The sequence below is a fragment of the Electrophorus electricus genome, chromosome 16 (genome assembly GCF_041902795.1).
Source record: "Electrophorus electricus isolate QZ-2024a chromosome 16, ASM4190279v1, whole genome shotgun sequence".
NCBI lineage: Eukaryota > Metazoa > Chordata > Actinopteri > Gymnotiformes > Gymnotidae > Electrophorus > Electrophorus electricus.
In genome coordinates, this window is record NC_137512.1 from 14,827,769 (window position 1) to 14,855,433 (window position 27,665).

The following is a 27,665-nucleotide window of genomic DNA, read 5'->3' on the forward strand; positions in this document are numbered from 1 at the left end:
ATAATTGTATGAGTTAGTGTCAGTATTGTGCTATTGCGCTAATAAAATTGTTTGTGTTCAATCTGGGAGCGAGAAAAAAAATAGGATAATTTAACAGGTCAGTCTACAGTGCAGCTAATATCTGCGCAGCATTATAACGAATGTTGAATTGGACTGACGTAAAAATCGCACGAATTATGATCTGTTCAGAATGAGATCGATTGCTGGATATCAGGGTATTAGTAGCCATCCACAGATGAAACTGGACAAAATCGAAACTGGAAATGTTAACACTGTCTCTAAATTAACATATTTGTCTTACATGGGAATAGAAGGTGGAAAATAAGGACTTGGGTCACTAGTTTTGTTTTTTGGGGGGAAGTGGGTGAGTGTTTGATTCGGAGCAGTTAAGTTAATCGTTGGACATTTGAAAGCTATTCACTTCTGCGCATTTGCTTATTTTGTCAAGTGTATGTCTCTAAAATAGTGTGAAAGTGTAAGCTTTTCACTACAATCCTAAAAGACCCTTGCTGATATCATACATACATGTGATTATGACAGCCGCAGACTGGCTATCAGGAAGCTGACTTCTCGGTGAGCTGATCCATTCTGCGTGGGCTAGACAGTATTATTTAAATAATATTTATCTCTATTCCAATTTCTTTCACGCTTCATAGCGACAAGCATATATATTCCTGCATTCTCTAGCCTACTGCTTCGTTTGACAGCGATAGTCATGATATTGGAGTCTGATAGCAGATATTTTGGGAGGGGCTTCTGAATTTTGGTATTGCTCTGGTTTGGGGATGATTTTATTGGCCATTGGTCTGATATTGTTATAGCCTATAGCAGGTGGTAATTTACGAGGACAACGCTGAAAACTGCACGGAATGCAGTATTAAAAAATGATGATCAAATATGTTTCATGTTGCCACTGTTATGTCTCACTCCAAAGGTTTTGGTTATATTGACTCCATGGTCATTTGGTTTGTTAATTTAACGTTCCTGGTTACCTAGCAAGTAAACTATATGTATAGATTAGCCTAATTGTTTTAACGAACTCAGGTAGATTTCCAGTTGAGATAATCTAATGATAGCTCCTTATATTAATCTACTAGCTGTCTGCTACTCGACAGTGTAACTTGTTGAATTATATTGACTGCAGTAAAATATAAGATATAACTCCGGATTTAACCATTTTAAAGAATTGAATAAAATTGGTGCAGAAATATTGTAGTTTGACTCTGGCATAATTTACAGTAGACTTGGGTAATGAGACCAGACGTTTTGCATAAAACAATCACATTGAAAAATCACGATGTTGTTACACATTCAAATTCATTTAGGTCTCATCTTATTTGAATTATATTTATTCTTATCTCTCTTTGTTTTGGTCGTTTGATCATTTTTATTAGTCTGCAAAACACAAAATAACTTTTTAAGAACATTTTTGAAGACACTTAGATCAATGAATGACGTCTCGAAATGCTTGTACCTATCGACTATTGTTTCTGCTGAACTGGGCACGTGTTTCCATTTATAAGTCCGTATATAAAAGGTTATTAAACAACAAGAACAGACTAATCTTAAAAGAGAAAAAAATCCCCCTGTGCGCGTTCCCGCATTCAGTGCGCTCGTCTCCGTGACATCACACAGCAACCTCTCCCCTGCCTGCAGCGATAGGCAATCGTTCTTAGAAAAGAAACCTAGTTAATCACCTCGAGACGAACGGCAGAACGACAAGATGGCGGCGTGAGTGGGTTGCGCTTAGGAAATAGTAGCGACTCCTTTTATTTCTTTAATATTACAACGGATAAATAGAATTCGTTAATGTATGCTTAAATCAACGGAATATATCTTTCATCGTGGAGTAAAATCGCCCCTCTATTTGAGGTGGTTTAGAGAAAACGTCGAACACAGGACTGCTAATAACGTTACTGTGTCCTTCCTCTATGAGGCTAGCTAGCTGCTGGTGTGCTAGTAGCTAACGTTACTGGAAAACTGGTCAAGTAAACCCCATCGGATTTCGGGGAAATAATCGTATCGCTGAAATACACTTTGGGACAGCGAGAACCTACATTTGACACAAATGACTTTTACATTTTCGTCTTAGTGATTAATCGCGGGCCTTTGGTAGCCAACAACACATTTAAGCTAGCTAGCTAGCTAGCATTGTTTCAACTGAATCGGACAACAGAAAAAGAGCTATATGTAACGTTACTTACAGCAGTAGCTACCAACGGGCTAAAGGGTCGCATATATTCGATTATAAAACGCCGTCATTTACCGATCGAGTGTTGCTAGGGATTAGAAAGATATGGCTAGTAGCAGTGGTTCTAAAGCCGAATTTATAGTCGGTGGGAAATACAAGCTTGTCCGGAAAATTGGATCTGGATCATTTGGTGACATTTACTTGGCAATCAACATCACAAACGGAGAGGTAATTCTGAAATACATTTGTAAAAGTTAGATTTAGTGGCTATGTAATGTTATATTATTAACATGGATCAAGGCCAAGTACTTGTAGGTGGCTAGGCTTTGGTCATGGATTAAAAACTCCGTCGTTTCTTTTGCTTAACGTCACTTTTCTAGCTAGGTAGCTAGCTAATGTTAGCTGTCATACAGGCTAGTTGTTAAACTGGTAACCTAGTTGTTAGCTAAATATTAACAATTTCCTCAAATTCCTCTCGGCCATCTCCCAAATGTTTTATACAGTATCTAGATAGCTTGGCCTACTTGTCGATGAACGTTGATTTTAGCCAGATGCCTAACTAATTCAGATTAGATAACCTTGCGATTCATTGACCTATATAAAATCTTAATTTCAGCATTCAGTCATTAATACTTTGGTTTTTGTATTTAGGAGGTCGCTGTAAAACTGGAGTCGCAGAAAGCCAGACACCCGCAGCTCTTGTATGAAAGCAAGCTATATAAAATTCTTCAGGGGGGAGTTGGAATTCCGCACATCAGGTAAGGGTAACTTTTTAAAACCACAAAATAGTGAGCAAATGGGTTTGGATGGCAAGACAGCTCACTAACATCAGTAGCTACTAGTTGCAAATGGCCGCTCCTCTTTTGTTATGTTTGTTCAACATGTCTTCCTTCTTGGTAAGAAAATGGCGGCTGAATGACGTCGAAAACAAGTTTCCGGACATAGTGGTGGGGTTTATCAAGGTGACTGGTGTTTTTACGCAACGATTAGCTTTATCTCACGGATTAAAACGTTTTTTTGTCTCTCATACGAACTTCAAATTGCGCAATTAATCTCGAGGAAGCTACGTTACAACTTTGCTTTTTTTTCTTAGCACTTATTGGTTGACTAAGCCATTACACAGAAGCATGTATTCATGAAAATATGTATTGCTGTGTCTGTGGGGCGAAATCATTCAAATGCTGGTTTCAGGTCGGGATATATAAGTAGCAAATTCTTGCTTATGTATACAGGTGTCCTTATTGGCGACACGGCATTCTGCAGTAGCACAAGACAGATTGTACATAATGTAACTTGAGGATTTATTAAAAGTTTTTGATGCTTTACTGGAGAATGGAATTTACTTGAATAAACACCTTCAGTGTAGACTAGTGTATTTAGGAATATTAATAATGTTGAGGCAGATTGTAGTTCATTTCCTTTTCTGTTTGTTTTTGATGAGAAAGTAGTCATAGGGAAAAGTGCATATTAAAGTGAACTAACCTAGTGCAGATTATAATCATTAATTTTTATATGGAGGCGAATAAAACCTTGTTTATTTATTTGCTCATTAAGAGTGAAATTATTGAAAAGCTCTGGATTTATTTGTCTTGCCAGGAGAGGAGCATAATGTTTTACCTAAATGAGTGCCGCACAGTTCAGAATGGGATTTTGTGTAAGGAATGTATATTTAGGGATTAAGGTTATTAACATTTTTTACCCTTCAGTTAGCTACTGAGAACATCGCATGTAATGGCTAATGAAGTCTTTCAAAACAGTTAACCTTTGTGAGAAGTAGGCTGCTTGTACTATCGCAGGTAGTCATGCTGAAGATCCTTTCTTGCTCATTGCCAAACTAATCTTTCAGCTGGTACTCTTGCGGTCATCAAGCTAGTGTAATCATTTAAAAGGTACAAGTATGTAGCTATAGTGTCTCTTTTCTGGTTTTGTTACCTTTTTTCTCCTTTCTCTGAACATCACCAAATTGGGAAGAACTGTTGGCACTTAACTTTTTTTCACCTGTCTCTTTATTTGTCCTTGCAACTATTGACAAGCAGTAACAATGGTTTCTTTAATACATGATCTAAATACCGTTATGGTATGTTTAATGATAAAAATTGTTTAGTGATAAAATTCTTTTATAATTATCATGTTCCTTAATCCCCTATGCTGTAAATTCTGTTTTACAGATATGCAGGTGTAATGTTAGAAATACTTATTATAACTTTAATATAAATATATACTCAGTATAAATTCATTGGATGGTAGGCCTCTTGGGTGGGTACTGTTTAGGCTGATGGAGAAAATGCAACTTTTTCTAAGCTTTCCAAAATTATCAGTGCTGTGTAAAGAATAGATCTTGGGATTTTAGTATAGGTTAACCCTGAAAGGTAGGCAAATTTAGGATATGCTGAAATTCAAAGTAAGTATATGTAATATTTTTGCTAGGAAACACTAAACACTACTTTTTTTTGTGCCCCTGTCCCTTTAAGTTCTCCAGGTACCACTTTTCAACTTAAAAATCAGGATATGAAAAAGCAGCCTTGGTTAATTGCAGGGGATGAAGAATTTTCACACAGATAACAAAATGGAAAAGGGTCTTGATGGGATTAGTGGACATGTGATTGAGATTACTGGGATCGAGATTATTGCTTGGAAAACAGATCTGTGTGGTATTGGTTTAGGTTTGCAAATAACCTGTTGTAATGATATCTTGTATTTCAGTCAGTGTTATGGAAACTAAAATCTACCAGACCAGATTAGGGGGCTTTTAAAGTTTTAGTATATTAAAAAAGCAATACAATGTGCCTTGTACAAAAAATAAAACCACACTAAATATTGCGACACTGTCAGTTAAACAGAAGTCAAAAATTCCTGTATTATTGCTTTATGCAAGCTATAGGCCTATTTACTTAGATGTACAAAAATGTATCGAGAGCAGTGTGACTGATGTCTATGTAGGCAGGCATTAGATTGTACTTCAATACAGTCTTAGTTTTTGTTTCAAGTACGGTATTATGAGTTGTGTAATATAATGAGTTGGGACTTGTGTAAGGAGCCCTACTTTGCAAACAGTTTTGTTTAATGGGATGTGTCATAGCGAGTGTAAGATCAAATTTTTGACAATCTTATTAGGCTCTAGTGACAGTCAAATTGTGAATAGTAAATTATAATGGTACTGAAAATAGTCATGTAGGAAAATCGTTACTTTCAGTTGTTAGTATAAGAATTCCTTTGGAATATATTGCAAGCAGCAAAAATAATCAGCCTAGTACAACAATTAAACACTAATTGACATTTAATTTTGCAGTGTTCAGTAGCAACGGGAGCTGAGTGATGCAAGTAAACAAGATGGTCAATGGCATGGCTGTGCTAGGGGGCCTGAAATGTTTACAGAAATACCAGTTTAAATATCAGCCCCTACTTTTGTCTCGTACCACTGTTCAGAAATGGTCATCAGTGTCCTTAGTTCTGTGTTACATGATACATTTGATGTCAAAAATCTGTCAACACGAGGCAGTATAGTTTAAGGAATAAACTTGATCCTCTCTTTAGAAGACACTAGAAAGCCTAGTACTGCAAAGCATATTTCATGCAAGCATTAGCAGTATGACCTCTAAAATGATTGGAAATCTCAGAAGGAAATTGAATTTGGGGGCCATACATGTCTTACTGCTAAGAAAAATGTCTTGTTTTAGAGCAGCATTGCTTTGTTAATCTTCTGAGGAATGTGTGAAAGTAGTAATTAATTTATATGTTTGTTATAATCACAGCTAACACTGAATGCTGACATGAAGTCCTTTGGGTCTCTTGGTTATGTTTAGCAATGGGGAGTTAGTCATTAGTGTAAAGACTCTAGTGTTACCTCTGAGAATGACAATTATACATTACTAACTTGATGTGCTAAAATGTGATTGATTTTGTATTTGATGCATTAATAGTGGCAGGTGTTTGCAAGCATTTGCAAAAATTGTTTTTGGGTTGTTGTTTTTTTTTTAAATGCTATCTTATTCATATTTACTACCATAAATCATCAGTATGCATGCATGTTTCAATAAAAGGGACAGTGAGCAAAAATGTTGGCTAGTTTGTGAACAAACACAGCAAATATGTGCATATCACCAGTTGTTAGCTAATGTTTGCTTGTCAGCTAATGTTGGTTTGATTGAAATGTGATTCGACAGCTACAAGACAAGCCAAGTGTAGAACTCGCTTGTAGTTAAGTAAACAGCATTATGGTTGAGATGGCCTTTGTGTAAACACATCCATGTGCTGTTGCATCCTCACATCCTTTCATGTAGATGGAGTATTACAATAATAGCAAAACCACACATCCACTTGGTGACTATTTTAGCAAACCTAGCCCCTCTCAGCATTTCTAAATGGTCCAGATATAGAACACTTTGTGAACCTGCACATCAGATGTCCATCACACATTGCTTGCTAGCTAATGTTAGATACATTAAAATATAAGTTAGAAACCTAACTGACTAAGAACAAGAAGCATGTATATAAGTAAATGACATCAGGGCCAATATAAATGTGGCTAGTATTTATAGCTAATGTATTTACAAAGAATCATGCCCCAATGCAGCATCACACCCTTCATTCACTTTATTGATAGTATTTCAAACATGGACAACATGAAATGTTGGGTGATTTTGTGAATAAGTATTGGCTGTCACTTACTGCTTGCTAGTTAGTTGACTTATGATGCATGTATCTTAGTCTATGGGCTTAACCTTTTATGTGCACTTACAATTTTAACCTCATTTTAAAATATGTGCAGTTTACATTTCAATTCTTGGTGTAGAAATTATTTAACGCATGTTATCTGAAATTGTGCATATAGCACAATAATCATTCAGGGTTCAAATTGGGCCAAGAAATTAATTCACATCCAGACTTCCCCCCCCCCCCCCCCCCAGTGGTTTAGGTTCCATTTGAGCTCATGTAATGGACAAAAAAAAAAAAAATTAAAACAGAAAGCACCTTTTTATTTTTTTAAGGTTTATAATGTGGTTGTTGGAGTTTAAATTTCAGTCATGCTGTACATTTTCTGATTCACCAGGGTCTTAACAGATTTGAGCATATATGTGAAAGTACTCAGGAGCTACATAGTATTTTCCAATAGGTGTCCTAGACATCTCCAAAGTGCCAAAAAACCTATCCAAATAGTCACTATAGCTCAAGAATGTGCAAGATTTGTTTTGCTAAATAATCACAACAATGTTACTACAACAACTTACTACAAAGACAATATTTGCTTCATTGTTAATAGTTTTGTTGCTAAAAAGGCTAAACAATATTAGCTGTATTACTAATGGGTTAAAAGGATATGCTGCAGAGAAATTGTAAGTGCTGTAGTACTGCAAATGGTTTGCATTCTCTTATGCACAAATGTTCATTTAGACTTAGAGAATTTCTAGAATATTTCCCAGCAGGATGCATTTGTTTCTATCACAAATGCTTCCTGCGGGGAAAAATTCTAGAAATGTATTTAATTTACATTATAGTCCATGCTAGAAGCCACTGAACTGTCAGAACTCAGCTTCTAGTTCATCAATGCACCCAAACAACTCCACTTAAACTTCAGCTAAGTTTCTATAATGTCCAAAAATATTGATGATCAAATTATCCACTAAAAATATCCATGACCACATTAGTTTTGCCAGTGTCGCATGTGTGCGCTACATCTTGTCTGGCTAGAGTGTACCAGTCTATTGTTTTGCACATTGCCTTCCCTCACTTATTGGGTGACCATTTCAAGGCATGTGAGCTTTCTGTTTTCAGCTTGGGGGGGGGGGGGGGAGATGCTTGTTGGAGCAGCTGTCAGTCATTTCAGGTGCATCTGGTAAACACTTTTGAAATAATGCTGGGCCCCTCCTCCACTCCCCTCAACATTTTTATATTCATAGGTGTGAAAGGCCATCACTCAAAAAAAAAAGAGAGAGAGAGAAAGAAAGCTATTTATGGACCAATCTATTCAGGGACGATGCTATGGGACTAATGTGCATTGGGTGGTTATTGAAGGCACGCGTGTTTTGTGGGTTATGGAAATGAACGCATGTTTGGTACAAAGATGGCTGAAAATTGGTATGTAGGTAGTTCTAAGAAATTATGGACTCTATTTTCATGCTATCGAGTGATTCTTCTTGGTATGCCAGAACGGGCCTGCTGGGGGGCGCAGGTGCAGAATTGGGTTAATGTGCTTATTGGGGTTGTGTGCCTGGTGGTATCTGGAAACAGGAAAATTTGGTAAAATGGAGTCAAAACGGCACCAGAAACTTCTAAACTGCACATACCGAAGAAAGTACTCTGCAAAGACCACGTATGTTTCTAATGCCTGTCCTGAACTGTAATGGAAAATGTTTTCAATACACTCGCTTCTGGCGCATTTATTGTTGCATCTTGTGACGTCCTGCGTTTGGTTCATATTGTGTTTAGAAATGGACCGAGACCACCTAAGCAGGTTCGAAAGGAAGCATTCACACTTGCACTAACAGATCAATCTCACCATGGTTTGTTTTAATCAAACTAAAGCTATTAATCTGAACCCACCCTAAAAGTTAATTCTATGTATATTACTTTTTTTATATACTTTTTTTGTGTTTGATCTCTTGCTGTTTTGTTCTGCAGAAATTCTTTTGTATTACAAAGAAAATGGATAAAATATTTAGTGTCTTGCAATAAACACAACCCCTCCACAACCACTTTCCAAAAAGTTTCCTCAAAATGACAAGGGTTTGGTTTTCTATTAAAAAAATTTGTACCGTCAGTTGAGTGAGTCTTGGGAACTTTAAATGGCCTTAATGTACACTAATTGATTGATTGTTTACATAGTTTCTTCCATATGATGCAAAGTGAGTCATGTGTATGCAATGTAAGGTAGATTCGCAAACGTGGGGTGCTGAAATCACATTATTCGAGTCAGACACAAGTCACATTTGTTTTACCAAAAGCTCTTCCCCATTTTTCAACAGGGATGTTATAAATGTGGCTTGTAGATGAGGATATAGCTAATAATTTAACATTTGTTTTATTAAAAGAATGTAAGACTGATAACGTATGAACATAATTACTTTTATGGACCAAATCTCTATATATATCAGAGAGAAATAACATTGTATGAACCGCTAACAAGGGACAATTTCAAACATCTTTACTATACTGTACTATACATGTATAAATTGTCTACTCATGAGGAGGTAGCCAAGATCAGGATGACAAGCTGATGTAACACAAATGTTTGCAGGTTGAGCTATATTTTAAGATAATTTTGACCATTTTAGCATAGGTAGCTAATTAGTATAATGCCCAGACCTTACAAACTGCCACGAGTTCAGTAGGTTTTCAAAGCAGTCTGCTAAATGTACATACAAATGGATTTGGGTTAGGATATTCTAATTACCTTGTGTTTTATGCGCTTGCCTATTCTGTCAAATCGGTTACATTTTGGACTATGCTGCTGAGCTACATTTCCTCATGGACACCTGCTTGTGAAGATTCTGTAGCAGCACAGTAATCCTCAATCAATACCAGGATATTTCCTTTTCAGGTGCTGCAGCATGCACATCATGTGTCTGGATGGCTAACTTATTTTTGCATAGGCCACATGAAATTTATTTGTTCTGTTTAATAAAATGCTCCAAAACCTTTTCCTTCTTTTTGTTTATTCAGGTCAAGTCTTAAACCTTTTAAAAGGTCAACAGTAAATCAAGGAAATTTGTTGACAATTTTCAGTCGACATTATCAATAATGTCAAATAGTTTTAGCTCAATTTTTACTTTTATCTTTCTTGTTGCTGTTTTACAGGTGGTATGGCCAGGAAAAGGACTACAATGTCCTAGTGATGGATCTCCTGGGACCCAGTTTAGAGGATCTCTTCAACTTTTGCTCTCGCAGATTCACAATGAAAACTGTTCTTATGCTTGCAGATCAGGTATGGCTGATGTGTGGGGGAGGGGTGTACACACACACACAGCCTGACATTAGGGTTTCATTGATGGACTTTATCAAAGTTTTTTTCTTCTCCTCCCTCCTCCTCCATAGATGATCAGCAGAATTGAATATGTGCACACGAAAAATTTCATTCACAGAGATATCAAGCCAGACAACTTTTTAATGGGTATTGGCCGTCACTGTAATAAGGTAAGCTTTTATCCACTTGTTCCACTGTTGGGGTTTATTAGTTTGTCAAGCACACAAACTAATAATCTCTTGGTTGGTTGGTTGTTTTTGTTTGTTTTTGTTTTTTGGGGGGTGTTGTCAAGCTTATAAACTTGCTCTTAACAATTAAGAGCATGTGATGTTGATTCTGGTGGCACTTGCTATGTGCAATGCTAATTTATGTTGCACACAGTTCTAATAATTCAGTAATTAAAATGTTTTAAGTCCCAAAGGAACATATTCTTTAATGCTCAGTTTCAGTTATGGGTGTATCATTGAGACCATCATGTGGTGAGACGAGCTGTTTGGTGGAGTATTACATTTGGATCGGACCCGGTTTGCATGATTTGTGAAAAATGTCCCTTTTGCTCACTTTTTGAAGCACTTTGAGCTGTCACCTTTTTGTATACAAACTGTACCTGACGTTGCCTGACCGTTTGTTTGTTTATTCATTTATTGCTTGAAATTAATTGTTTTGAGCCCTTGCAGACAGGCAACATTTGGCAAAGTTAAAGCATCATGTGAATTAAACTGAGACCTGCCAGTACAAGGTCAGATTTACTGATTTTGAATGTGTGAAAACGGAGTAATGGTCTTCATTAATACTAATTTACTCAAGCCTGTATTACTATTGACAGTGCTCTCTGGAATAAATGTTTACCATTGTGTGTCTGTGAATGCCAGCTTAAAGCTTTTTAGTTCATGTACACGTGTTGCATTATTAGGAAATCTGATACTGCCCCAGCTCTGCTTTTCGATAACACTATTGACCTCCAGTTTGGCATTTTTGTAAGTCTTTCATGGAAAATTTGCAGTAAGTTGAACAGATGGGAGAATCTCATGTGAATAGTTGCAAACTCTATTCTACAGAATCTATTGCTTTACCTCTGTCCTGATTTACTTGTCTTCCAATCTACAATATAGATTTGGCCCAAATTAGACCTTTGTTTGTGAGGGACACACTGAACAGTTTACATTTAACTTGTTAAATATGTTTGTATCTTCTTCTGAATGGTCCTGTTAAGTTGTGACTGTTCTTGGACATTTAGTTGAGATTAGTTAAAATTTTCATATCTGTAGACAAGTATCTTTTTCCACCCCATATTTTTTTTAAAAATGTTCATCTTGTTGGAGCTTTCTCCTGTGAGAATTAGGAAAATAAAAATATGTAAATGTAAATACAGATTCCTACGTGTATTATACATATGTCTCCCACCCGTTATTAAATGAGTTTTTGACATCATGTGCAAGGATTGCTCAGCTTGGATTTGAGCTAATTGCTTGTCTGTTGTATATTTTTGGTATGCTTTATTAAAACCTACATACATAAAGCTAGCTTCATGAAAATTGTCCCTTTTTGTAATTCAGACTTGATCCAAGTTGCTGTATTGTTTTTGTGTAAATTAGATAAATTCATGTTCTTATAATGCACACTTTTAGACCCCATCCCCTCTTTCCCTTCTTTTGATTTAAATTCTACAAATGCCAATGTATTCTACCCTCTTCCTTACTGAAGGTCCTAAGTTGTTCTGTAGCCTCTGAGTTTTATTAGTAGTATTTGAATGTACAGTAGTAGCTGTCCATTTGGATGAGCAAATGAGATACATGGGTGGGGTCTGTTTGTTGGGTTTAGATTTTTGGCAACATACTTTCAAAATGTGCTTTAATTGTGACACCCATTGTAGCCAATGCTTTTGGTTTCATCAACTTAACACTGGTTGTGTCAGTTTGATCTGTTGTTTTGCCCTTGGTGAGCATGGGCTTCACCCAGCCACTCGGACCTTTCTCTTCCCATGACATATGACACAACTAGTGTTGAATAATAAAGAAATATGTTAAGTATTTAAAGAAAATAAAGCTTCAAGGTCAAAAAAGACAACCAGGCTAAAACAATTTTTGTGTAATTGAGCTTTTCAGGCGATTGGTACCACCTATATCAATCATACATGGCTTTCATAAACACCTGAGCCATCTTGCTGTCCTTTGCTCAAGTGTGTGACTGATCTGTGCCTAATTTTCCAGACAGAGGTCCCACTATTAGTGAAGTTCCCTGACTTTAGTCAGGATGCTTGCTGGTGTATGAAGGATGGCACTAGGCTTTCTTTTCCCCCCTCATTCTGCTCCTTCTCCTCCTGTTCTTTTTCTGAGCCTTTGTGTTGCCTGTCTGCGCTGGCCATGTGGGGTTGTCAGCAATACTGTTTGATGCACTGCACCCTCTATTGTCTGTTTAGTGTTTAGAATCTCCAGTGGGGAAGAGGAAAAGAAGCTTGGCTGTTAGTTCTTCTCAGGACCCATCTTTCTCAGGATTAAACCAGGTCTGAATCCACAATCGCCTAATAATACTGCCCAATTTTCCCCCCATGCTAGCTTTTTGTTTTTAATGAATAGCCTTTAACACAACCTGGCATTAAACCAGACACACATGTTAAACAGAGATAACCAGATTGCAGTGATCTTTTGTGTAGCAGACTGGAGGGCAGGTTTTTGTTTTAGGGATTGGGGATAGTTTAATGACTACAGGTATATCATGCAAAGTAATTTGCTTCGTGTTTTTCCTCATGAGGAGGGTTTTTTTCCCCCCTATTTTTTGTTTTTTATTTTCTCAAATGTCATTGACTGACTCTAATTGAAATATTTAGAATTTATAGAACTAGAACTCTTACTGGTTGACTGAACTGGTTGACAGGTTTAATAGGGTCATGTTGAGTCTGGTGGCGAGGCCTTGTATTTTTTGAAGACTTTTTTTCTACCCAGTCCTCAGGTTCAGGTTTTTTGGATTATGGGACTTTTGTCAGCTACAGCTACTTGCACCTCAAGTGATGTGCATTAAGGTGCACAGCCCAAGTCTAGAACAATAAACATTTTGCTAGTAGTTTCTCCAGTGTAATATTCTGCAATGCGACTGCTAGTTTGAGCTCCTCAATTTGGAATGCATTGCTTCATTTTTGCCAAACCTACATGTGACGCCTCTGTTTATAGAACTTTTTTTTTTTTTAGATATCCATGAATGTATAGTGGAAACAATTTTTTTTCTCTCTCTCTCTCTCTTTTTTTGCAAAATGGGCTCGACCTTATTAAAACATTGGACGTTTGAACAATATGCCATGCACCAATTAAGGCCTACCTTAGTTCACCTGAACAACTTGGGTCCCAATGTACGTTTTCATGTATTTTGTATCTGGGTTATATTCCCATAAGATGTTTGCACTACTTACTCAAATGTCTCCCGTTAGCCAGGTTGAAAACCTATTGTTGTTTAGTGTAAACTTGCAAATCCATTCATACCATCTGACGGTAAACTTTGGTTCCCTCTTCTGTGTGAATGTGTAAATAGATCAGTTAAAATGAGGCTCTATTCTGCCACCTCATTTTTGTGCTCTAACTGGGCCTGAACACGCATAGTTGCTCACCCCCACTTATTGGAACTCGAATTTCATATATTGATAGCCTTTCATGTGAACTTGTTACATTGTGACATCATACCCTGTTTAGTCAAATGTGATTTAAGTCACTTAAATGTGACTTTGTTCAAACAAAGTACCACAAGGATCAATTGCCACAACTTCTGACCTTGTCTAAACAGCCATGTTCAGGATGAATGGTTTGAGTACTCATTAAATGATAATGAGCTACTGCTCATCCCACTCCCTCTTCTGCAAGATATGCCAACTTGAGTATGGCTTGGCACTCCTGTGGCAACTGTTGGGCGTAATCCCTGGAAAAAACATCACTGCCAGATAAGAGATACTTGCCTAAACATCAAGAGCAGCAATATTGTGTGTGTGTGTGTGTGTCTTGCTTTTTGTGATAATCGACAAACACTGCATACTACATTGAAGACAACTCTAATTGTAAGGGAATTTGATCAATCTTAATCCTTACCAACCCTAAATCTACTACATGGAGTAAAAGCCAATTTCTTAAGCGTTTGAAGAACAATCCATTAGTTTTACAGATTTGTTATTGGGCCACTGGGAGCTTTACACTGTTGGCAAAGTCTGGTGTTGCTTGGCCCAAATCTGAGTTTTTAAAAAATCACTCACATTTGTAACTATGGCCTAAAGCAATAGTGAGCAATAAACTTTGCAAAGCAAGAAAAATTAGTATTGATGATGGTAATGAGTGAACTGCATCAGAGTGACTAAGAGCTGCTTATCTTTCTGATCTAGATTCCTGCATGTACAGTTCAACAAGTGGCTCAGCAGATGAGGTGTATGTGTTTGGATCCAAAATGAATTAGTGATTGCATTGCTTCAGCTATACAACACTTGATTTTGGTCAGGTCTCTCCTAATTTTGGCAGCAACACACACCAATATTCTTACCTACACACTGCAAAGCATGCCCTTTTGGCAAATTCCAGGTGCATGTAAAGCACATTTTTTTACCCCTAGTACAACATGCGATCATTGTTAGCCCTGATTACCTGATTGGAACCCTCTCACAATAGATTAGCTTTGTTGCTAAGCTTTATCTTACAGACTTTTATCTAACAAATTAATAGCATTGTTTTTGTAGATTTTGCAGCAAGTATGCTAGTAACATTTTAAAGACTCATAATTACCTCAGTTAGCTAGTGTTAAATGTCAAAAAAAAAACAAGAAAAAAAACAGCAGCATTAGGTAAAAAATACTTTTCGTTGATTGTAGTTTTGCCTGGACAGTTGGTATTGATCTCTCTTTTAGGAAAAGTTTCGTTGCCAGTCCTAACCTAGGTTGGACAGACAAAGTGATTAGGGCACATGTATAGGTGGTGATGGGTTTTTTCTTCGTGTTTGTTTGGTTTGGGTTTTTTTTGCAGACTGTAGCTGGGACGTTGCCATTAAACATGAATGTTATCCACTCAGCTCTTCTGTCCTCTGAGCCTGGAGGCCAGTGTAGCTATTTGTGCTGGTCTGTGCAGCGAAGAAGAGTGTACTTCCTATGCTTAGCTTTTAGCTTCAACATTAATGCTAGTAGGTCCAGCGTGTGTGTTAAATAAATAAATAAATTTTGCAAAGGTTAGTTTTCAATCTGTGGGTGGATTAACTCAGTTGGGGGTGGGGGATGGCAGTACAATTTTTAATCATCCTGAATTTGATCTACAAAGGGAAGCCAAATCTGACTGGCTTGTCGAGTGCCATGATCTAGACAGCCCACAAAAAAAGACAGGGATGTATTCACAGTTTGTGGTTTGGCAAACACCAGATACCTAAATGTATGTGCACAAACACATAAAATATGACTTTCAGTATGACCACATTTAAAAATGCACAAGGGTTATTCAGAGAGACTACATTTGAGATGAGCACAAAACATTTAGAAAAGTATATGTTGCAATTAATGGAAGATTATAACCACTCAAGCAGCAACTGCAGTTAATCATTATTTTTGGAATAATTTCTTTGACTTGCTGCCCTTGGTAAACTATTAAGTTGTTTTTTTTGTTGTTGTTGTCGTCCCCCCCCCCCCCCCCCCCCAATTGTAAACCATTTCTCTAAAAATTGAAAGGAGAAGCACAGGCAAAAAATTTCTAAGTCCATATTTCACAAACTTGTGGCCTTTTAAGACCCTTCTGTCTTTGCTTTTTATAAAAATGCTCTTTGCTTAAGGTTGTACTTTGACTCTCTTATTCTGATTGGGTTGCTTTTAAAATGTATTTCACTACAGATTACAGAATAGGTGCCCATAAATGTCATTTGTCATGTATTGATTACTCACACATTAAAAAAACTTTGGCTTTGGTCCAAGATAATGTTGACGTAATCGGCGTATATAAAACCTACTAATTTTAAATACTTCTGAATCACATTTAACAGCCTGTTTGCTGTAACCTGTATTAAAATATATTGTAAGCATAATATTCCCAGCACATTTATGTGGAAATAAGACTGGCAGAACTTGACGGTGTAGTGGGAGGTTGTTTTGGGATATTTATTTTTGGGGGGGTTTTTTGGAAAGAAGAAACAACCAAGAGATTTTGTACAAGTCAGAAAAGGCAAAATTGGTTTGATCATTTGTACATTAGTCTGTACATTTGTGACAAATGTGTTTAAAGCCTAAAGAGGCTGGTCCACAAATGTAATGGTGTCGGCACACATCATTCATGCGTGTGTCTGCTAATCATTTCAGCAAAGTTTCTAGCTAGTTAATTGGCAAAAGCTTTCATTTTGGGCAAGCAATGCTTTTTGCAAAATAGCTACACCTTTTCAAGCATGTGATGTTTAAAGACGAGAAAAGGCTCACAAAAGTCACTTCATAAAGGTTCACTGAAACAAAGTGAAATGCATGTTTGTTGGAAAGTCCACCTTGTGGGTCCTCCTCCTTTGTGCACGCTGCTGAGCAAACAAAAAGATCTGTTGAAGGTCACCATTTAAAATGTTTCAAGGTAGTGTGTAATGTACATGAATTTCTGTCAGATACCTAAGAGACGAAATGGTTTTTATGTGCACACTTGTTTTGGTTCTAACTTTTTATAAAATGTGAGACATGTTTTGTTGCTGCACAGGTTTCAATCATTTCAGTGCCCTGTATGAAGTTTGTGGGATTATCTGATTATTTGTTCCCTTAATAAACAAGTAGTCTTAACAAGAATCCCTGCTGAGCTAATTAAGTGTTGGAATGTGGCAGAGTCTGTTTCAGAACATCAAGAATAAAATGCATATAGAAGTGCTCATCTGCAAAGGTCCATTGGCCCAACTACTTCATTGGATCAAGTTACCCAAGACTTGAGTGGCATGTCAAATTGTGTTGGCCATATGTACTATACTACTGTGTGAATTTGACATTCTATTTCAAACCATGGGCATTTAATATTAATTTGGGCCTCCCTTCTGAAGCACCCTGCTCTTCTGGGAAGGGTTTCCAAAAGATTTGAGTGCATCTGTAGGGATTTGTGCCCGTTTAGCCAAAAAAGCATTCGTGAATTCAGGCACTGATATTAAATCAGAAGACCTGACTTGTAATCATCATTCAGGTTCGTCCAAAATGTGTTCAATGAGTTTGAGGTCATGAGGGAGCTGGCGTTCCTCCGCAACATGCTTACATGTTTTTATGGACATTTGCTTTGCTACTGGGCACCATGGACCTGGAAAGAACCTTCTCCAAATTGTACCCACAAGCATTTGTTTTAAATTGTCTTTGTAATTGCACAGTTAGCCTTCACTGAAAGTAAGGGGACTGGCCTAAACCATGAAAAATAGGCCAAACCATTTATCCCCCTTCCACCAAATTTGAGTTGGCACTGTGCATTTAGATTGTTCACCTTGCATTTACTGAAACCATAATTTTTCAATCAGATTGCCATATAAAGTTTGATTGATCACTCCAGATACCACCGCAACAGATAAGCATGTTGTAGTCTTTTTGGCACCTGTATCCCCACTCTGTGTTTGCTGGGTCTACCACTTCATAATTGAGCTACTGTTGTTCCTAGGCACCTCTCTTTTACAGTAATAGCAATTGCAGTTGACCAAGGCAGATCAATAAGGTCAAATATTTCACAAACTGACTTGTACAAATGTATCCTGTGAACGTGTTCCTTTTTAAAGTCATTGGGCTCTTCACTACTAGCTATTCTACTGACATTTGTCTGTTGGAGTTTGCTTGAAGTTGTAAACCTGTTAGCAGTAGGTGTGGTCCACATACTTTTGGTATAGCATAGTATAAATATTAGTATGATGTAGCTTTATTTTGTCCGCTGTAATGTCAGTGTCCGCGTGAGAATATCTGATATAATAATTTTCTTCGTCCATTTTCTATGGTGTCCTAGTGTAGAAATGGTCATTCTAGGGCTGGCATTCTTTAATGGTAATGCAGTGCTACTCTGAGGAGTCTGTGGGGAAGAGTACACTCCAACTGATTTTTAGGTGTTCCTGATTTCAATGCTGATACCTACTGACAAATCAAGATGACTGCCAGTTCACCAGTCATTCCAGCATTTGAATTTACACGTCTCGTACATTCTAATAGTTTTGGTTTCATGTCAGTTTAGCCGCTAGGAGGTTCGGCACACATTTGGTACAGTTTGTCTTGGCAGTCAACAGTCCTGCTGATGTCAATTTGACAATATTCTTCCTGAACAGTTCATTTTGCCAATGTAAATCTAGTCTACTTCGTCTTAATCGGGTACACTCACTTTCATTTCATAAAAAGTAATGCACTACAAATGCAGCCAGAGGCTTTTTTTTGACACACCCAGTGTTTTTTGTTCCTTATCTTTGCAGTTGTTCCTCATCGACTTTGGTTTGGCCAAGAAATACCGGGACAACAGGACGCGGCAGCACATACCTTACAGAGAAGACAAAAACCTCACAGGCACAGCTCGCTATGCCAGCATCAATGCACACCTGGGCATAGAGCAGAGGTACAGGGACTATACAATAAAAGGAGAAGATTTTAGTTTTCAGTATTGCAGTCACATTTGGGGGGAGATTTTGATAAAATGGTCATTTGTGGTGCTTTGGGTTGCATGCTCTCATATTCTTTGTGTGTGCTTGCCATGCCTCCTAAGCAGTCCCTAAAAGTATCCTAAAATAGAATTTCAAGGTGGAGAAACAATGGGCCACCTCAAAGCATCAACCTTTCTTGGAAGGTTCTTGCACATGAGAGTCCACTAACTACCCAAGTAGCACTTTTTAAGAATGGGTGTATTGTGGTTAAACTTTTTTAAGCAGTTTACAACCAAGTTTTTTTTTTTTGTCTTCTATTTTAATTTAAAATTTTGTATTCAACAGTCGTCGAGATGATATGGAGTCACTAGGCTATGTGCTGATGTATTTCAACAGAACCAGCCTCCCCTGGCAAGGGTTGAAGGTAAGCTGGGGAGGTTCTCAGGGGGTCTCAGTCTTCCTATAATTCAAATTTAACATTGTACCATGCCATCCTTTTCTAAAATTTGAATTTAGGATATAAAGTCATTAAATAGAAAAATACAAACTTGGATTTAGTATGTCATTGTTCCATCTTTTGTGTCTGACATCTGTCACATGTTATGGCAGTGATTCAACAAGGGCCCTGGGTGGGTAGGCATCAGAACTTCACACATCTGCCTATGGTAGATGTGTGTGTGTGTGTGTATATGATCTGTTTAAGGTTATTCTATACAGACTTTTAGTGGCCAGGTTGTTAACTTTGTGATACTTGAATCTGCATCAAACCATTCCTGGAGGGTTCCTGCACTATTACATGGACATAAATGGATTAATCTGATCTCCATGTTAATGTATGCCTTGGTGTTCAGTGTGTCAATCTACAGACATTAATGGACCCAGTGCATGCCAGATAAATGCCCCTAAGCGCTCGATACATGTTGTCCATTTTTACTTGTTTTTGTATCACCCATCATGGTGGGACAGTTGGAACAGGGAATTTTTAGACCAGACCTTTACACAGTCGTCAGCAGTCCAGTTATGTCTTGACCTACTGCAAATGCCTTTGGCAGTATACCATGATAAGAGAAGTGCTCTTCATGGTCATCTTGTTATACCCTATATAGACCAGAATGTCACACGTGTGTCAAAATTGGCTGTTGAACCCAACAGATGAGATGACATTAGTTGTATTGTGGAGTGGAGATTTGTCATTACGGGCTGCAAGGGCTGCGTAGACTCAAAGGAGGAGCTGCTTCTCTGGTCAGAACCAGGATGTAGTGAAATCGCTACATCCTGCTGCAATCAGCATATGATAATGTGCTTGTCACACTGTACACACCACCTTCTCGTGCACACAAATAGTGCTGACTGTAACAGATGCCATGCTGTGATTTTGTTGGTGGCTTTAAGGCATGCCTTATGGTATGATTTATTTATTTTTTTTAATGCACTCATCTGATCTGTAAAATGTCAGTGGCCATTGTTTAAATTCTGTCAAATATCTAGCTCTCACTAGTAATAATCCTTGCTCTATACAAGATGCTACAGAAGAGAAAATGCTGAATGATGAGTACATGTGAGAAATTTTGAAACTATAGAAGCAGGCTCGGTGTAAGACCTAACAGAAGTCGACATGGTTCCAAGCTGGGAGTTATAAAAATGCTTCCTGGAGCTAATGGCCTGTCAGTAGCACATTGTAAAGCAACTTTCGTTTCTCTCCTGTGTGTGCCATAGGCAGCCACAAAGAAACAGAAGTATGAGAAGATCAGTGAGAAAAAGATGTCAACTCCTGTTGAGGTGTTGTGTAAGGTATGCGTGTGGAATTTTGAAAAATGCTACTCATTCAGCTGTATTATAATTTGATATTAAACTTTTGTAGAGATTGGCTTCAAGTCTTTGTTGATGAATGCGGTAACTTGTTCATTGGTTGAGTCACTTTTTATTTTTCTTTCCCTTTTATAGGGTTTCCCAGCTGAGTTTGCCATGTACCTGAATTATTGTCGTGGGCTGCGTTTCGAAGAAGCTCCTGACTACATGTATTTGCGTCAGTTGTTTCGGATTCTTTTCAGGTACTTGTCGGTTTTTCACATCGGTCTAACATTCATCAAAGGAAACAAAAATCTATATTATGACTCGGCTGAAACTATTTCTTGGAATACAATAAATTATCAAGTTTTTTGATTTTGTTTGAATCAGCGTGCAATTTGTGTAGTGCTTTTCTCAAAGATATTTTGTGTGGAAGTGCTCTTTATATCCTTATTTGGTGTTTTTAGTATATGTTCATGTTTTCGGGTACCCCCCACCCCCTCCCGTACTGCTCACGGCCACTGACTCTCCCCTAGAACTCTGAATCACCAGTATGACTACACTTTTGATTGGACCATGCTGAAGCAGAAAGCAGCACAACAGGCGGCATCCTCAGGGGGACAGGGGCAACAGGCACAAACCCCCACAGGCAAGCAAACTGACAAACCCAAGAGTAACATGAAAGGTTAGTAGCAAACAGCCAAGTGACGTTTTCAGTGCAAAATAAGACACCAATTACTTTCATTTTTGTAAAAAGAGGTGAAAACAGAGATGAACTTCAATAATGAATTTGGAAAAAAATTGCCCACCCCAAAATATATTAAATATGGCAAAATAAGTAATTGCTCAAGAAGACACCCAAAAAGGTAGACACATTTAAATTGGTCTGTCTTGCAGATGCAAAGACGTCCTTGGGAAATTTGACTACTAACTTTGTTAAAAATGTCTATTCCTCTCTGGGATAAAGGGTGGCTTCATAACTTTTTCCTGACTGTTAGATCATAACCATCCTTTCTCTCTCTCTCTGATTTAACCCCTTTCCAAATAGGATTTTGTCATTTGATTTTATGACATGTTTCCCATTTAGTGTTTATTCCAGTGGTCTCCAGTACAATCCCTATGATTGATGAGTGGGAGTGGTGTTGTACACTAACCATGTTACTTACTTTTTTGATAAGATTTTGATTTTACAACATTGTGCTGTCTATGGAGGATCTAAAACTACATTATCCTGCTATTGAACATTTAATTTGGCATGAGTCATATTTATTGTTAACTGTAAAAGCAGGCTATGGACAGTCTAAGCAAGTTTTGTGGAGTGGAGGTGACCTGATTTTATTACCTTCTAGTGAGATTTCTGTTGGGATTACAATAACATGCATGTTATCAACTTGAACATGATATCTAGACTATTTTAAAGAGGGGTTCCAACTCTAGGTAAGAGAACAGTTTGGGTTTTTGTTTATTTTTAACAGGATACTTAGTCTGCACTCAGCAACCGATAAGATTTTGTGTTCATTTTGCCTGGAATCTTTCTCAGTTTTACTCTGTATGCCATGTTTTATTCAGCAAAATAGAAAACATCTTTTCAACTGTCTATGAACTTTTTGCCTCAATTAGTCATAATCATGTCAGATTGGCTTCTATGGTCAATTTCTTATGCAAAGAACTGCACTGTGTAATATAAACATTTTAGATATACACATGGTAATTTTTCTGGAAATCCATTATCATGTATTGGCTCAGCTGATTAGGTTATGTTGCTTAATCAGTCCTCACAAACTGTCAACAGATCACAAATCAAATTCTATTGAAATATGGTAGTGTTAATATTATACCAGCTAGTTTTATACCCTTGGTAGTTTATGGTATTCATTGTGTTGTACATCATTAAATGTTTAATATCTTCTGGTGATGCAAGGAAAGATCCTTTTGTTACCATTCCAAAAAGTCCTATAGAGCAGGATACCTCAAAGCTGGAAGCTGCTTTTGTCTTTTGAGGCTCTTGAGTGTTGTGCAAGTGCTGGAAAAGTGGCTGACCTATAAATACTGTCTGCTGATGACGTGACATTGGCTTAATCCTTTTGTGTAGCCTCCTTGGTCAGTAGTATATGGTTGCATTTGGTAGTCACCTCTCTGGGTCCGAGAAATTATGGGTCCACAGTTTGACGAACATATCTATACATTACATTGTGTACTTTCTATACTACTTTGTCTATATTTACTTCTTTGTGTTGGCCATGAAAATTGCAGCTTTCTTGGAAACTGATTCAGCCTGTGCATTCTGTTACCGCTACAGCAGGGGAGATGTTTAGTAATGCTCAACAAATACAAAAATTGTCACCAATACCAATGTTTAAGGAAAAAGTCCAAAAACTGAAATTATTGGTGAATACTTTTTGCATGGTCAACAATTAGACTCCATTATTTTCATTTAAATGGTGTTCAGGCTTAATGTTTTATTAATCATCAAATCTGGGCATTGTTCTAATATTGATTAAATATTAAGTGTTAAACTGGGCTTTTAAAACATTGCCTATTACCACTTTTTGTATTGGGTTGCATTTGCTTACTACTTCGAGAGATGAAAATACATGATATGAAGTTAATAAATTGCTTACAAAAATCCTGTCTGCTCTATATCAACATCAGACATTGGTAACTTCAGATGCATTAGCACTGATGTGGGGTTTCTACAGTGAGCCCCTCCCCCCTGTAGTTATGTTTGGTGCATTTTGCATGAAGCAGTTTTTTGGTTTTTTTTTCCAAAACCCAAACTTCTGCAGAGTACTGCTATGTGGTTCTTTAATTACATGCATTTGTAATTACATTACATCTGTGACGTTTTAAATATTAAAAATAAGAATTTTCAGAACTAGTGCTGGGATGAGCATGGTGAATTGTTTCCCATGTCTGTAAATGTTAAATTGACTTGGGGATTTTTAACAAAGGTAAAACATACCTAGATTCATCGAAATGGCCTTTGTCAAGTCTAAATGAATGACCTGAACAGTCAAGGTTGAGGAGCTCCGTGTAGGCTAAACAGTAGCAAATCTTGATGGCAATTACAAATTAAAAACAAAATGGCACAATCTAAGGGAAAATGTCATAAACCGGTTAAAATAATGGAGCCAAGACCAGTATTGTCCTGTTAACAAAATATCAGACCAGCTTATTTAACAACACTTTTTTTTGTGTGTGTGTTTTAGACTACTAGCTGAAAGCTGCTAAAAATAAATAAATAAATAAATAAAAAATTTAATCACGGTTTGTTGATTTTCTCTCCTCCTCCCCCCTCCCCGCCACGCCAGAGATATTTTACTGTATCTTATGCATGGCTAAAAAACTAATTTGGCTTTAGAGGTTATGCACACGGTTTGTTGACTGACTCTCATCAGCATTGAACTGTTCAAGCATCAAACTTCACATTATAGGCAGTTTGTCTTTTGTCTGCAGAATGTCTCATTTTAAACTATCACCTGACCATTAGCAGTAGATGATATGCCTTAACACTTTACACCAATATCCAACCCAGATATTAATGTCTGTATACTGGTTTGCCACAAACGGCACATTTTACTCATTATTTGGAGTTACATTATTTGAATGGCTACCTGTAATCACTATAGAATTTCATTGGTTAAAGTTTTGAGGTCTGTCTGTTGGATGTCTTTTGGAACACATCCCTGTCTGAATTCCTGAGTTTGTCCATGTTTTTCACATTATAGTTAGTCAGATTTTTATAGTGGATTGGAGTGGTATGTAGTCTGGCAGGAAATTGGATTAATTTGGTACTGTGATGTCTTTATTGTACAGTGTATCATCTATGCAATCTTGCAGTTTGAAAAGACATCAGGAGTTGGTGTTTCAAGGAGTGGGTGCCCTCCCAAAATTAGTCCAAGAGCATGTTTAAAATGATCGAGAAAGTGGCAAAGAACCAAAAGAATTGCATGTCTTTCTTGCCTCAGCCAGGCCCAACCTTCATGACAATCGAGGGGAAAAAAGAATCCAGAAAGCTAGGTGAAATAGCATGGCAGAAACCATTTCTAACCAAGAAAAATATAAATGCTTGTCTCACGTTTGCCAAAAAAACACCTAGATGATTGTCCATAGTTCTGGAACTGTGTGTTATGGATTGGTTTAAAATGAATTAATTATATTAGATTAATTTAAATTGGAGCCTTTCGGCAGACATGAGATCCATTATGCCTGACGAAATCCTAACATTGCTTTTCAGAGTCAGAACCCACTGTGAAGGGTGGTGGTGATTTGTTTTGCTGCATCATGACCCAAATACCTTGCTACCTTTTGTGGGAAGTATGAATTTCAGATCATCTGTCACTGAGCTGAAGTGCAGATACAATGAGACTATTGAAATTGCACAAATCTCAGTGTGTGGTTTTGTTTTGGATTTTTTTTTTTTGTTTTGTTTTTTTTTTGTTTTGTTTTTTTGTTTTTTGTTTTTTTAAGAGTCTTTTTTCAAATGGCCCAGTCAAGGGATATTAGTCAATGGATATAATTTGAATATTCGTTTTTCTGTGTTTTGCGTAACGCATCAAAGAAGCATTACACTCCTAATGTAAGCTGTTTGTGGTTCATTGTGAAGATGGTGGTGGTGGTAGTAGTACCACTTCAGTCTACACATTGAGACTTGTGTAGGTTCATTCTGGAGTGAGCAATACAGTGGCTAACAAATTAAAGCCATCTAAAAAGTTGAAGTCATGGGTATTCCAAAAAAGCAAGTCAAACTTCATTTTGCTGTAACTTGCATAACCTGTTTTGAGAGCCCACTCTGTCTAGACAAACTGTGTACCTACAGTATACAATTGAAGCACTTTCCATTTGTGCTTGTGTAGTTTAGAACTTGCACTAAATATCTGGTTAAATAAAGTGTGCTGCCTATAGCATCTTAAAAGCTTTGTATTAATAACAGTAATAAGAGTTTTTTTTCCAGTTGGTGCTTTTAAAGAACATTGCTTTTAAGTGAGGACCTTCTGTAGACGTAAGTATTTTACATGATGTTCAAAGTGACTGGTGACTTGGATCTCTTTTTCAGTATCCGTGCTGGGGGTTTACTAAATCAATTATAGTAGCAAAGCACAACTCTACTAAACTGAGGTGTAACCTCCATCTCTCCGTTCTTCTTTTACAGGTTTCTAAGCATTAAGGCAGATTAATGAAGCAGAGCAGAACAGAGTGGTCGTAGCAGGATTTGCCTTCCAATCACACTTCGGCGTTTAGGATCAAATTCACCAGAACTTGCCAGGCGCACTGTGGGCAACCCTTTTCCTGTTAAAGAACTTTTGTTTCATAAACTACATATGTAATCGGTATATATAGATAATATGCTCTGCATTTATCTATATATTGGTATGTATATACTATATCCACAAAGAGAGCAGGCTTGGTATGGAATTTGAAGCTGTAGCCTTTTCTATCCTGTCCCTGAAGACACTCCCTCCCTCTTCTTTTTCTTCAAAAATAAAGACTTTAGAAAATGGTTGACTCTGAGGATATAATTGTGCGCTTGGCAATATTTTCCTAGAGTTCTCCTTCAGGAAAATGGCTTGGGCTCCCTCATTCTTGTCTTGTCACTGGTTGTCATGAAGTCTGAAACTTATCAGATTGGAAACGATTTCCTCTTCTTTTTTTTTTCCTCATTAAGCAAGGCTGAAACAATGTAAGACTAAATCTGTTTTAATTGTTATAAGAGAAACCTGGCTATTACTAAGCATTTATTGTTTTCTCTTTCCTCTGAAAAGGTAATAAGGTTCTGCCTGCTGATATGTGCTAGAAGAGCTTCTAATGTGAAGATGAAAAATTCTAGTGACTACTAGATTTCTCTTTAGAACGCTGCATTAACTGTTATTGTACTTGATATTCTGAAGTCTAAAAAATGAATAAAAGATTGAACTTCACAGGAGCATATTCATTACAAATTAGGCATCAATTCAGTAAACCTGTATATTTTTTTGCTTAGATGAAATTGTATGCGTGAACGATCTGGGTTTCTTTTCTAGTAAGAAAAATTGTTGGGCAAAACTTCACAAATGGCCATGGTCTTTTGTTTATAAGAGGTGAAAAATTGTCTCCACCCTTCCCTTTACAATTTTTGTAAACTTTTTTTTTTTTTTAATATATATTAGTGAAAATTCTCATTTTTATAGTTACTTTACCTGTTTTGAATAAACCTTAGGGAAAGGGTATTTTTGTTACATCTCTGGGGTGTTTGTTCTCTGCGGCTTCTTTTTTCCGCCCTTCCTCTTTTGCCATGTTGCTTTTGCTTTTGTATTGCTTATTTGGGAGTTCATGTGTTGGGTTTTTTGGGACAAGATCAATTATTTTAATTTTTAAGTTTCTCCAGATTTTGGCCACAAGGCACCAGTACTTTCTCTCTCTCTCTCTCTCTCTCTCTCTCTCTCTCTCTCTCTCTCTCTCTCTCTCTCTCTCTCTCTCTCTCTCTCTCTCTCTCTCTCTCTCTCTCTCTCTCTCTCTCTCTCTCTCTCTCTCTCTCTCCCCTTTTATTTATTTTTTTTCTTCTCCACCCCTACTCCCCCTCAGGGGTGAGGTTACTTATCTTTCCCCAGCAACCCACCAACCCCTTTCCTCTGTCCTCTAACCCAGCTTAAAGTATCTTACTGCTGGATGTTCTAAAAAGTGTAACTTATTCCCTTTTAGCATGTCAGAATAAATTAAAAATGACTTCTCAGAACCACTGACCCAGTCTGTAATTTTAAAAAACCCATAAACACTGGCTTGGGCTGAGACATCTAGTTGTCTCCCTTGTCCTGTCCCTTTCTTGGTCTCTACAGTCATTTACAGTCTGTTATACAACCAAATCAGTGGTCCTTTAAAAATGAATATTAAAATTGAGCAAGAAAATGTTTGAATGAAAAGTGCAGGATTCAGATTAATTTGTTTTGAAAACTACAGACATGTATTGGGGCATTTGTGGAAGTGGTCTAAAGGTATTGCTGTAATCTGGGCAAGCAGTTCCTATAAACTGATGAGCTGGTGAGTAGTTACAAATGCTTGTGATGGTGTTTAACTTCTCCCAAATATATATTTGTAAATATTAAAATGACTTGAAATGGCAGTTGTGGAAATTGTTCAGTGTTTGTCATCAATACCAGATACAAGAACAGTCAACTTTTATTTATTCATTCTATTT

The 27,665-nt window shown here is 37.3% G+C and overlaps 1 protein-coding gene across 5 annotated transcripts; it reads left to right on the forward strand.

The window, feature by feature from the left end:
- The first annotated feature begins 1,679 nt into the window (after positions 1–1,679).
- Positions 1,680–27,590, forward strand: csnk1a1 (casein kinase 1, alpha 1). Of its 5 annotated transcripts, XM_081698455.1 has the most exons (12): positions 1,680–2,419; positions 2,843–2,949; positions 9,986–10,112; positions 10,223–10,321; positions 12,571–12,654; positions 18,542–18,681; positions 19,052–19,130; positions 20,423–20,497; positions 20,651–20,757; positions 21,031–21,179; positions 25,449–25,496; positions 25,647–27,590. In XM_081698455.1, the coding sequence occupies exons 1-11, from the start codon at positions 2,297–2,299 to the stop codon at positions 25,475–25,477; spliced, it is 1,119 nt and encodes a 372-aa protein (XP_081554581.1). In that variant the 5' UTR covers positions 1,680–2,296; the 3' UTR covers positions 25,478–25,496; positions 25,647–27,590. The 5 variants fall into 5 exon arrangements, with proteins under 5 accessions (XP_081554581.1, XP_026886571.1, XP_026886573.1 ...); XM_027030770.3 differs by lacking the exon at positions 25,449–25,496 and having other exon boundaries at positions 1,681–2,419; XM_027030772.3 differs by lacking the exon at positions 25,449–25,496 and having other exon boundaries at positions 1,681–2,419; positions 21,031–21,143.
- The last annotated feature ends 75 nt before the right edge of the window (positions 27,591–27,665 follow it).